At 43.0% G+C, this 13,608-nt stretch overlaps 1 protein-coding gene across 1 annotated transcript; it reads left to right on the forward strand.

Annotated features, from left to right (window-relative positions):
• The first annotated feature begins 361 nt into the window (after nucleotides 1-361).
• LOC125524577 (uncharacterized) lies at nucleotides 362-673 on the forward strand. The gene has a single exon (XM_048689610.2). The coding sequence runs from the start codon at nucleotides 374-376 to the stop codon at nucleotides 671-673; it is 300 nt and encodes a 99-aa protein (XP_048545567.2). The 5' UTR covers nucleotides 362-373.
• Nucleotides 674-13,608: the final 12,935 nt, after the last annotated feature.

Below are 13,608 nucleotides of genomic sequence, written 5' to 3' on the forward strand. Positions count from 1 at the left end.
AACGCGTCCGTTAATTATTAATTAATGACTCATTAATTTTCCCATGCAGCAAAAATATAGACAACGTGCATAGCTCTGTCCTCGGCTCGGCTCAATCCCGCAACCCACGGCGCGTCGTGACGAGGCGAGGCGTGGCATGGCGAGGCGAGCGAGGAGGAGGAGCGCGCATGTAGGTCTCCTCTTCTCATGCTCATACAAGTGGTAGAAGAGCTGAGGTGCAACTCTCTCTCAACTTCCAATGTGGGACTAAACTTTAGCCTCACTCACTCCACTCACATGTGTGTATGAATGGACCAAGAGAATTTCAGAATTTTAGTTCGGCTTTGGGCCAAAGGCCTATTAGCAAAATTCCAACAGGAAGCACAGGACATAGATGAGCTCGTCGGCGACCAAGAAGGGGGTGTCGATGGTGGTGGCGACGAGCATGGCGGCGGTGGAGGCGCTCAAGGACCAGGTGGGGCTGTGCCGCTGGGACTACGCGCTCCGCTCGCTCTACCACCATGCTGTCGTCACCGGCCGCCGCGCCGTCCCGGCGTCCCTCACCTCCACCTCCTCCTCCTCCCAGGCCACGAGCGGCAGTGTGGCCGTCGTCGGGAGGGCTGCCCGGCCCAGGCGATCCGAGGAGGAGAAGCTGCACAAGGCGTACCACATCGTCTGCTGGGCCCCCAACTGATTATAGAACTAATAGTAGCACATTTTTGTTCTGCTGTCTATCGATTCTTTTCCAGACTCTCTCTTTCTCCGTTTCGGTCTCTTCCCCGAGCATCTGTGAATGGCGTGTAAACCGCATATATGTTTGCTTCCACGCAGAAAGAAAGAAAGTGAGATATATAAACGGAAGAGTTCCTAATTCATCTGCTCGCTCCTGATTTCTGAACCTCGCCGACCTCCGCAGCCTCCCAGTTCAATCGAGACATGATCCGATGCAGCTGCAGCACCAGCGTTGATGCCCGAGATCGAACGTGCGTGAACTACTCTGAACGCTGCACTGATTTTTTTCGAGCTGCCTCAACCGTGCTATACGTACGACAATTCACGTACGAATTCTGTCCGACTAAGCAGATCAAACGTATGTCAGTTGGACTCTCAGCCCAGCGACGGCTGGATGTTGCATCAAATCGGAAGAGCCATAGTCGTACGTGTAGTAGTTTCGGCATTCAAACTCAATGATGCGTTTGGTTCTCTTCTCTGCGCTAACTTCACCCACCCACTGGCCACCGCTGCAGCCCCATTACTTTATCTGCATCTGCACCTCTGCATGTACGACAGTAGGCAAATCTGAAGTAGTCGTACTTCTGTACTGCGAGTCACTTACAGTCCCTTCGTTTGTTTCCCAATCGATCCCTCCGAGACTTGGACTAATTTTTTCAGACGCGGAGTTGCCTCATATTGTACAATAATTGAGAATTTTAAGAGCAAATAAGTAGAGCACACACCATCATCGAGGATAACTTTTTTTTGAGGGGTCACATCGAGAATAATTGAGCGATGGTGTTATCTAGCAAACGTTCGTCACACGACATGACATTTGCGAACGTTTGTGAGGCAGTTTTTAGTGCGTTTGGAGAACCTGGGTGGATTTTTTTGTAAAACTGCCATGGCATAACTTTTTAGTGCGTTTGGAAAACCTGGCAGTTTTTAGTGCGTCCGGAGAACCTGAGTCTAAAAAGTCATCCAAACTGCATCATAGGATCGTTCGCTAGCAGTTTCTCCCTGGCGAACATTCGTCTGTTACTATTTCCGTTATTTATTTATAGGACATTAAAATCCTGAGTCCTCCAAATCCAATTTTATTTTGACAATCATCATTATTCATTTGAGGATTGTGGCATCGGTTACACTAAAAGGAATTATCGTCTTAGGTGTAGATTCTAACCAGAAGTTCGGAGCAGAAAACATAGCAATCATAGCTAGTTCATGATCAACCTAATTTCTCTCTTTATTACAATGATCATAGACCAGAAGGGTGAAATCAAGAGACACAAAATAACAGTCCATGAAGGCAGCAGAAGCGAATGAAGAAGAAAATCCATCAAGTAAGGCTGTGATCACGTCCGCACTATCCGAGTTAATTTTGATCTTGCTGCACCCAACAATACGTGCAAGATTCATAGCAAATCTCACTGCTATGGCTTCCGCTGTGAAAGAGTCAAAACATATATCAATTTTTCCATGTGCCACTGCCATAAACTTTGCATGATGGTCGCGTATGACTGCTCCAATAGTTCCCTCAAGTGTATCACTATCGAAACCAGCGTCCACACTTAACTTGACATAGCCATACCTTAGTTTTATCCAAGCATCCGACCTCACACTGGCCTTCGGGATACATGAAATGTTGTAATTTGCCGCTAAAGCCTGCAGAGCCAGGCTAATTTGGGCAACACTTTGGGTCTCTTCTCCATAAGTCGATGTTCATACCATAAATACAATGCATCTGTTGGTGGTTGCCATTGTTTCCTTCGGTTTGGGCAACCTGAGAACATGGAAATCTTGCTCACGTAGACAGAATGGGTGTTTCAGAATAGCTTTGCCTGCCTTGTCAACCAGAACCGCTTTTTCAATGACATCATAGATACCGAGCAACTTTCACACTTTCACGACTGACGTACAATCAAACAACATATGTTTTATATCATCATGATCAGAGGGACATGCGGGACAACTCAGGTTGATTTTAATGTGTTTATTAGCCAGAATAGTGCAACATGGAATAGCGCCATGGAGTGCCCTCCAAATAAATTTTTTGATCTTTGATGGACAAAGAAGACTCCAGACCAAATCCCAAATATCATTTGGCCTCGAATTCCTGTAGAGATTTGCAGTTTATTACCAAATTGGAACTCCCACTCCAACTGATAGGTAGACCTCACTGAAAAAATCTCGCTTTTGTTAGGTTCCAAGCCACAAAGTCTTTCATTTCATTCAAGGGCAGGGGAATTGCAAGTATCCTTTGAGCATCCATGTGCCAGAACGTTTGCATAACCACTCGTTCATCCCAATAGCCTGATGCAGGGTCAATAAGATCACTGACACGTGAGGGACGATGCTTTCCCTTTGGTGTAATTATCTTTCTTGATGGGGACCGCGGAATCCAAGAATCCTCCCAAATCTTGACTTGAGCTCCATCTCCAACTCTACAAATATGTTCACGTTTCAGTGTTTCCACTCCTGCCATGACACTTTGCCAAGTGTTGGACACTTTCTTTTTTTCAAACTGCATTAATAAGGTCTCCATCTGGGACGTATTTAGCTTTTAAAATCAATGCATGTAGAGAGTCAAGGTTACCAATAAGACGCCATGCCTATTTGGCAACAGTGCAAGGTTAAAGCAGTGGATATCTCTGAATCCCATACCACCTTCCTTCTTTGGAATACACATCTTCCACCAAGCAAACCAGTGCATCCTCCTATGTGTTGCGTCATCACCCCACCAAGAACGAGATATTGCATTTGTGATTCCTTTGCATTTTTTTTAAGGAATTGTAAAGACGGACATCGCATAAGTTGGTATTGCTTGTGAAACTGATTTAATAAGGACCTTTTTTACCTCATGATGATAGGCACTTCTCCTTCCATCCTATGAGTTTCAAAATTAACCGATCAATCAAATATTGGAAGCTATCACTCTTATCAAGTCCAAGTGTGGCAGGGAGATCCAAGTACTTGTCATTCAGGGCCTCAGTCATGATGCTGAGGCAAGAGCAGACCTTAGCTTGCTTTCATATTCACATCAGTGCTTGGGCTGAAGAAAATGCTTGATTTCTCCATGCTAAGAAGTTGTCCATAAGCAGCACAGTGCATATCCAGGATAGACTTCAAACAAGCAACATTTATGAACATTAGCTTTCTTCAAAATTAGTGAATCATCAGCAAATAGCAAATTAGTGACTGCTGGTGCATCTCGACTAACCTTCACCCCCACTAAATCTCAACTATGCTTGGCATTGATACGTCCATTTTGTATCATGCTTTTATATTGATATTTATTGCATTATGGGCTGCTATTACGCATTATGGTACAATACTCATGCCTTTTCTCTCTTATTTCACAATGTTTACATGAAGAGGGAGAATGTCGGCAGCTGGATTTCTGGACTGGAAAAGGAGCAAATCCGAGAGACCTATTCTGCACAACTCCAAAAGTCCTGAAACTTCACGGAGAATTATTTTGGAATATATAAAAAATATTGGGCGAAGAAAGCACCTGAGGAGACCCACCAGGCAGCCACAAGGGTGGGGGGCGTGCCCCTGCCTTGCCGCCCACCTGGCAGGCCCCCGGTGCCCATCTTCTGCTATATGAAGGGTTTTTACCTAGAGAAACTGAGAGGAAGCTTTCGGGATGAGGCGCCGCTGTCTCGAGGCGAAACTTGGGCATAACCAATCTAGGGCTCTGGCGGAGCTATTTTGCCGAGGGAACTTCCCTCCCGGAGGGGGAAATCGAAGCCATCGTCATCACCAATGATCCTCTCATCAAGAGAGGGTCAATCTCCATCAACATCTTCATCAGCATCATCTCCTCTCAAACCCTAGTTCATCTCTTGTATCCGATCTTTGTCTCAAAACCTCATATTGCTACCTGTGGGTTGCTAGTAGTGTTGATTACTCCTTGTAGTTGCTGCTAGTTGGTTTATTCGGTGGAAGATCATATGTTCAGGTCCTTAACGATAATTAATACTCCTCTGATTATGAACATGAATGTGCTTTGCGAGTAGTTACGTTTGTTCCTGAGGACATGGGAGGAGTATTGTTATAAGTAATAATGTGAATTCGGTATTCGTTCGATATTTTGATGAGATGTATGTTGTATCTCCTCTAGTGGTGTTATGTGAACGTCGACTACATGACACTTCACCATGATTTGGGCCTAGGGGAAGGCATTGGGAAGTAATAAGTGAAGGAAATATGCCCTAGAGGCAATAATAAAGTTGTTGTTGAAGGAAATATGCCCTAGAGGCAATAATAATGTTATTATTTTATTTCCTTATATCATGATAAATGTTTATTATTCATGCTAGAATTGTATTATCCGGAAACATAATACTTGTGTGAATACATAGACAAACCAAACATCACTAGTATGCCTCTACTTGACTAGCTCATTAATCAAAGATGGTTATGTTTCCTAACCATAGACATGTGTTGTCATTTGATTAACGGGATCACACTATTAGGAGAATGATGTGATTGACATGACCCATTCCATTAGCTTAGCACTAGTATGCCTCTACTTGACAATACATAGACAAACCAAACATCACTAGTATGCCTCTACTTGACTAGCTCATTAATCAAAGATGGTTATGTTTCCTAACCATAGACATGTGTTGTCATTTGATTAACGGGATCACACTATTAGGAGAATGATGTGATTGACATGACCCATTCCATTAGCTTAGCACCCGATCGTTTAGTATGTTGCTATTGCTTTCTTCATGACTTATACATGTTCCTATGACTATGAGATTATGCAACTCTCGTTTGCCGGAGGAACACTTTGTGTGCTACCAAACGTCACAACGTAACTGGGTGATTATAAAGGAGCTCTACAGGTGTCTCCAAAGGTACATGTTGGGTTGGCGTATTTCGAGATTAGGATTTGTCACTCCGATTGTTGGAGAGGTATCTCTGGGCCCTCTCGGTAATGCACATCACATAAGCCTTGCAAGCATTTCAACTAATGAGTTAGTTGCGAGATGATGTATTACGAAACGAGTAAAGAGACTTTCCGGTAACGAGATTGAACTAGGTATTGAGATACCGATGATCGAATCTCGGGCAAGTAAAATACCAATGACAAAGGGAACAACGTATGTTGTTATGCAGTCTGACCGATAAAGATCTTCGTAGAATATGTAGGAGCCAATATGAGCATCTAGGTTCCGCTATTGGTTATTGACCGGAGACGTGTCTCGGCCATGTCTACATTGTTCTCGAACCCATAGGGTCCGCACGCTTAAGGTTTCGATGACAGTTATATTATGAGTTTGTGAGTTTTTGATGTACCGAAGTTAGTTCAGAGTCCCGGATGTGATCACGGACATAACGAGGAGTCTCAAAATGGTCGAGACATAAAGATTGATATATTAGACGGCTATATTCGGACACCGGAAGTGTTCCGGGTGATTTCGGAGAAAACCGGAGAGCCGGAGGGTTACCGGAACCCTACCGGGAGAAGTAATGGGCCATATGGGCCTTAGTGGAGAGAGAGAGGGGCAGCCAGGGTGGGCCACGCAGCTCCTCCCCCTGGTCCGAATTGGACTAGGAGAGGGGGGCGGCGCCCCCCTTTCCTTCTCTCTCCCCACTTCCTTCCCCCTCCTAGTAGGAGTCCTACTCCTACTAGGAGGAGGACTCCTCCTGGCGCGCCAATAGGGGCCGGCCGGCCTCCTCCCCTTGATCCTTTATATACGGGGGCAGGGGGAACCCCTAGACACACAAGTTGATCCACGTGATCATATTCTTAGCCGTGTGCGGTGCCCCCTTCCACCATAATCCTTGATAATATTGTAGCGGTGCTTAGGCGAAGCCCTACGACGGTAGTACATCAAGATTGTCACCACGCCGTTGTGCCGACGGAACTCTACCCCGACACTTTGCTGGATCGGAGTCCGGGGATCGTCATCGAGCTGAACGTGTGCTAAAACTCGGAGGTGCCGTAGTTTCGGTGCTTGATCGGTCGGGCCGTGAAGACGTACGACTACATCAACCGCGTTGTGCTAACGCTTCCGCTGTCGGTCTACAAGGGTATGTAGATCACACTCTCCCCTCTCGTTGCTATGCATCACCATGATCTTGCGTGTGCGTAGGAAAATTTTGAAATTACTACGTTCCCCAACAGTGGCATCCGAGCCTAGGTTTTATGTGTTGATGTTATATGCACGAGTAGAACACAAGTGAGTTGTGGGCGATATAAGTCATACTGCTTACCAGCATGTCATACTTTGGTTCGGCGGTATTGTTGGATGAAGCGGCCCGGACCGACATTAGGCGTACGCTTACGCGAGACCGGTTCTCCCGACGTGCTTTGCACAAAGGTGGCTAGCGGGTGACAGTTTCTCCAACTTTAGTTGAACCGAGTGTGGCTACGCTCGGTCCTTGCGAAGGTTAAAACAGCACCAACTTGACAAATTATCATTGTGGTTTTGATGCGTAGGTAAGATTGGTTCTTGCTTAAGCCCGTAGCAGCCACGTAAATCTTGCAATAGCAAAGTAGAGGACGTCTAACTTGTTTTTGCAGGGCATGTTGTGATGTGATATGGTCAAGACATGATGCTAAATTTTATTGTATGAGATGATCATGTTTTGTAACCAAGTTATCGGCAACTGGCAGGAGCCATATGGTTGTCGCTTTATTGTATGCAATGCAATTGTGCTGTAATGCTTTACTTTATCACTAAGCGGTAGTGATAGTCGTGGAAGCATAAGATTGGCGAGACGACAACGATGCTACGATGGTGATCAAGGTGTCGTGCCAGTGACGATGGTGATCACGACGGTGCTTCGAAGATGGAGATCACAAGCACAAGATGATGATGGCCATATCATATCACTTATATTGATTGCATGTGATGTTTATCTTTTATGCATCTTATTTTTCTTTGATTGACGGTAGCATTTTAAGATGATCTCTCACTAATTATCAAGAAGTGTTCTCCCTGAGTATGCACCGTTGCGAAAGTTCTTCGTGCTGAGACACCACGTGATGATCGGGTGTGATAGGCTCTACGTTCAAATACAACGGGTGCAAAACAGTTGCACATGCAGAATACTCAGGTTATACTTGACGAGCCAAGCATATACAGATATGGCCTCGGAACACGGAGACCGAAAGGTCGAGCGTGAATCATATAGTAGATATGATCAACATAGCGATGTTCACCAATGAAACTACTCCATCTCACGTGATGATCGGACATGGTTTAGTTGATTTGGATCACGTAATCACTTAGAGGATTAGAGGGATGTCTATCTAAGTGGGAGTTCTTTAGTAATATGATTAATTGAACCTAAATTTATCATGAACTTAGTACCTGATAGTATCTTGCTTGTTTATGTTTGATTGTAGATAGATGGCCCGTGCTATTGTTCCGTTGAATTTTAATGCGTTCCTTGAGAAAGCAAAGTTGAAAGATGATGGTAGCAATTACACGGACTGGGTCCGTAACTTGAGGATTAACCTCATTGCTGCACAGAAGAATTACGTCCTGGAAGCACCGCTGGGTGCCAGGCCTACTGCTGGAGCAACACCAGATGTTATGAACGTCTGGCAGAGCAAAGCTGATGACTACTCGATAGTTCAGTGTGCCATGCTTTACGGCTTAGAATCGGGACTTCAACGACGTTTTGAACGTCATGGAGCATATGAGATGTTCCAGGAGTTGAAGTTAATATTTCAAGCAAATGCCCGGATTGAGAGATATGAAGTCTCCAATAAGTTCTATAGCTGCAAGATGGAGGAGAACAGTTCTGTCTGTGAGCATATACTCAAAATGTCTGGGTATAATAATCACTTGATTCAATTGGGAGTTAATCTTCCAGATGATTGCGTCATTGACATAATTCTCCAATCACTTCCACCAAGCTACAAGAGCTTCGTGATGAACAGTAATATGCAAGGGATGAATAAGACTATTCCCGAGCTCTTCGCAATGCTGAAAGCTGCGGAGGTAGAAATCAAGAAGGAGCATCAAGTGTTGATGGTCAATAAGACCACTAGTTTCAAGAAAAAGGGCAAAGGGAAGAAGAAGGGGAACTTCAAAAAGAACAGCAAGCAAGTTGCTACTCAAGAGAAGAAACCCAAACCTGGACCTAAGCCTGAAACTGAGTGCTTCTACTGCAAGCAGACTGGTCACTGGAAGCGGAACTGCCCCAAGTATTTGGAGGATAAGAAGGATGGCAAGGTGAACATAAGTATATTTGATATACATGTTATTGATGTATGCTTTACTAGTGTTTATAGCAACCCCTCAGTATTTGGTACTAGTTCAGTTGCTAAGATTAGTAACTCGAAACGGGAGTTGCAGAATAAACAGAGACTAGTTAAGGGTGAAGTGACAATGTGTGTTGGAAGAGGTTCCAAGATTGATATGATTATCATCGCACACTCCCTATAAATTCGGGATTAGTGTTGAACCTAAATAAGTGTTATTTGGTGTTTGCGTTGAGCATGAATATGATTTGATCATGTTTATTGTAATACGGTTATTCATTTAAGTAAGAGAATAAATTGTTGTTCTGTTTACATGAATAAAACCTTATATGGTTACACACCCAATGAATGTAGTTCGTTGGATCTCGATCGTAGTGATACAGATAATCATAATATTGAAACCAAAAGATGCAAAGTTAATAATGATAGTGCAACTTATTTGTGGCACTGACGTTTAGGTCATATTGGTGTAAAGCGCATGAAGAAACTCCATGCTGATGGGCTTTTGGAATCACTTGATTATGAATCAGTTTATGCTTGCGAACCATGCCTCATGGGCTAGATGACTAAGACTCCATTCTTCGGAACAATGGAGCGAGCAACAGATTTGTTGGAAATCATACATAATGATGTATGTGGTCCGATGAATATTGAGGCTCGCGACAGGTACCATTATTTTCTAATCTTCACAGATGATTTGAGCAGATATGAGTATATCTACTTGATGAAACATAAGTCTGAAACATTTGAAAAGTTCAAAGAATTTCAGAGTGAAGTGGAAAATCATCATAACAAGAAAATAAAGTTTCTATGATCTGATCGTAGAGAAGAGTATTTTAGTTACGAGTTTGGCCTTCAGTTAAAAACAATGTGAAATAGTTTCACTACTCACGCCACCTGGAACACCACAGTATAATGGTGTGTCCGAACGTCATAACCGTACTTTATTAGATATGGTGCGATCTATGATGTCTCTTACCGATCTACCACTATCGTTTCGGGGTTATGCATTAGAGATAGCTGCATTCACGTTAAATAGGGCACCATCTAAATCCGTTGAGATGACACCATATGAACTGTGGTTTGACAAGAAACCAAAGTTGTTGTTTCTTAAAATTTGGGGTTGTGATGCTTATGTGAAACAAGTTTCATCCTGATAAGCACAAATCCAAATCGGAGAAATGTGTCTTCATAGGATACCCAAAGGAGACAGTTGGGTACACCTTCTATCACAGATCCGAAGGCAAGATATTCGTTGCTTAGAATGGATCCTTTCTAGAGAAGGAGTTTCTCTCGAAAGAAGTGAGTGGGAGGAAAGTAGAACTTGATGAGGTAACTGTACCTGCTCCCTTATTGGAAAGTAGTTCATTACAGAAATCTGTTCCTGTGACTACTAGACCGATTAGTGAGGAAACTAATGATGATGATCATGTAACTTCAAATCAAGTTACTACCGAACCTCTTAGGTAAAACCAGAGTGAGATCCGCACCATAGTGGTACGGTAATCCAGTTCTGGAGGTCATGTTACTTGACCATGACGAGCCTACGAACTATGAGGAAGCGATGATGAGCCCAGATTCCGCGAAATGTCTTGAGGCCATGAAATCTGAGATTAGATCCATGTATGAGAACATGAGATTAGATCCATGTATGAGAACAAAGTATGGACTTTAATTGACTTGCCCAATGATCGGCGAGCCATTGAGATTAAATGGATCTTCAAGAGGAAGACGGACGCTGATAGTAGTGTTACTATCTACAAAGCTAGAATTGTCGCAAAAAGGTTTTCGACAAATTCAAGGTGTTGACTACGATGAGAGTTTCTCACTCGTATCTATGCTTAAGTCTGTCCGAATCATGTTAGCAATTGCCGCATTTTATAAAATCCGGCAAATGGATAAACAAAACTGCATTCCTTAATGGATTTATTAAAGAAGAGTTGTATATGATACAACCTGAAGGTTTTGTCAATCCTAAAGGTGCTAACAAAATGTGCAAGCTCCAGCGATCCATCTATGGACTGGTGCAAGCATCTCGGAGTTGGAATATGCGCTTTGATGAGATGATCAAAGCATATAGTTTTATACAGACTTGCGGTGAAGCCTGTATTTACAAGAAAGTGAGTGGGAGCACTGCAACATTTCTGATAAGTATATGTGAATGACATATTGTTGATCGGAAATAATGTAGAATTATTCTGCAAAGCGTAAAGGAGTGTTTTGAAAGAAGTTTTTCAAAGAAAGACCTCAGTGAAGCTACTTACATATTAAGCATCAAGATCTATAGAGATAGATCAAGACGCTTGATAAGTTTTTTTTTTCAATGAGTACATACCTTGACAATATTTTGAAGTAGTTCAAAAATTGGAACGGTCAAAGAAAGAGTTCTTGGCTGTGTTACAAGGTGTGAAATTGAGTAAGACTCAAAGCCCGACCACGGCAGAAGATACAAAGAGAATGAAAGTCATTCCCTATGTCTCATCCATAGGTTCTATAAAGTATGCCATGCTGTGTACCATATCTATTGTATACCCTACACTGTGTTAAGCAAGGGGGTACAATAGTGATCTAAGAGAAGATCACTGGATAGCGGTCAAAATTATCCTTAGTGGAATAAGGAAATATTTCTCAATTATGGAGGTGACAAAAAGGTTCGTCGTAAAAAGTTACGTTGATGCAAGTTTTTGACACAGATCTGGATGACTCTAAGTCTCGATCTAGATACATATTGAAAGTGGGAGCAATTAGCTAGAGTAGCTCCGTGCAGAGCATTGTAGATATAGAATTTTCAAAATACTTACGGATCTGTATGTGACAGACCCGTTGACTAAAATTATCTCACAAGCAAAACATGATCACACCTTAGTACTCTTTGGGTGTTAAACACATAAACGATGTGAACTAGATTACTGACTCTAGTAAACCCTTTGGGTATAGGTCACATGACAATGTGAACTATGGGTGTTAATCACATGGTGATGTGAACTATTAGTGTTGAATCACATGGCGATGTGAACTAGATTATTGACTCTAGTGCAAGTGGGAGACTGAAGGAAATATGCCCTAGAGGCAATAATAATGTTATTATTTTATTTCCTTATATCATGATAAATGTTTATTATTCATGCTAGAATTGTATTATCTGGAAACATAATACTTGTGTGAATACATAGACAAACCAAACGTCAGTAGTATGCCTCTACTTGACTAGCTCATTAATCAAAGATGGTTATGTTTCCTAACCATAGACATGTGTTGTCATTTGATTAACGGGATCACATTATTAGGAGAATGATGTGATTGACATGACCCATTCCATTAGCTTAGCACCCGATCATTTAGTATGTTGCTATTTCTTTCTTCGTGACTTATACATGTTCCTATGACTATGAAATTATGCAACTCCCGTTTGCCAGAGGAACACTTTGTGTGCTACCAAACGTCACAACATAACTGGGTGATTATAAAGGAGCTCTATAGGTGTCTCCAAAGGTACATGTTGGGTTGGCGTATTTCGAGATTAGGATTTGTCACTCCGATTGTCGGAGAGGTATCTCTGGGCCCTCTTGGTAATGCACATCACATAAGCCTTGCAAGCATTTAAACTAATGAGTTAGTTGCGAGATGATGTATTACGAAACGAGTAAAGAGACTTTCCGGTAACGAGATTGAACTAGGTATTGAGATACGGACGATCGAATCTCGGGCAAGTAAAATACCGATGACAAAGGGAACAACGTATGTTGTTATGCGGTCTGACCGATAAAGATCTTCATAGAATATGTAGGAGCCAATATGAGCATCCAGGTTCCGCTATTGCTTATTGACCGGAGATGTGTCTCGGTCATGTCTACATTGTTCTCGAACCCGTAGGGTCCGCACTCTTAAGGTTTCGATGACAGTTATATTATGAGTTTGTGAGTTTTTGATGTACCGAAGTTAGTTCGGAGTCCCGGATGTGATCACAGACATAACGAGGAGTCTCGAAATGGTCGAGACATAAAGATTGATATATTAGATGGCTATATTCAGACACCGGAAGTGTTCCGGGTGATTCCGGAGAAAACCGGAGAGCCGGAGGGCTACCGGAACCCTACCGGGAGAAGTAATGGGCCATATGGGCCTTAGTGGAGAGAGAGAGGGGCAGCCAGGGTGGGTCGCGCGCCTCCTCCCCCCGGTCCGAATTGGAGTAGGAGAGGGGGGGCGGCGCCCCCCTTTCCTTCTCCCTCCCCACTTCCCTCTCCCTCCTGGGTATTTGATACTGGTTCAGTTGCTAACATTTGCAACTCGAAACAGGGGCTACGGATTAAGCGAAGATTGGCTAAGGACGAGGTGATGATGCGCGTGGGAAATGGTTCCAAAGTCGATGTGATCGCCGTTGGCACGCTACCTCTACATCTACCTTCGGGATTAATTTTAGACCTAAATAATTGTTATTTGGTGCCAGCGTTGAGCATGAACATTTTATCTGGATCTTGTTTGATGTGAGACGGTTATTCATTTAAATCAGAGAATGATGATTGTTCTACTTATATGAGTAATATCTTTTATGGTCATGCACCCTTGATGAGTGGTCTATTTTTGCTAAATATTGATAGTAGTGATACACATGTTCATAGTATTGAATCCAAAAGATGCAGAGTTGATAATGATAGTGCAACTTATTTGTGGCACTGCCA

Source organism: Triticum urartu, chromosome 7A (genome assembly GCF_056163025.1).
Source record: "Triticum urartu cultivar PI428250 chromosome 7A, HENAU_Tu73, whole genome shotgun sequence".
Taxonomy (NCBI): Eukaryota; Viridiplantae; Streptophyta; class Magnoliopsida; order Poales; family Poaceae; genus Triticum; species Triticum urartu.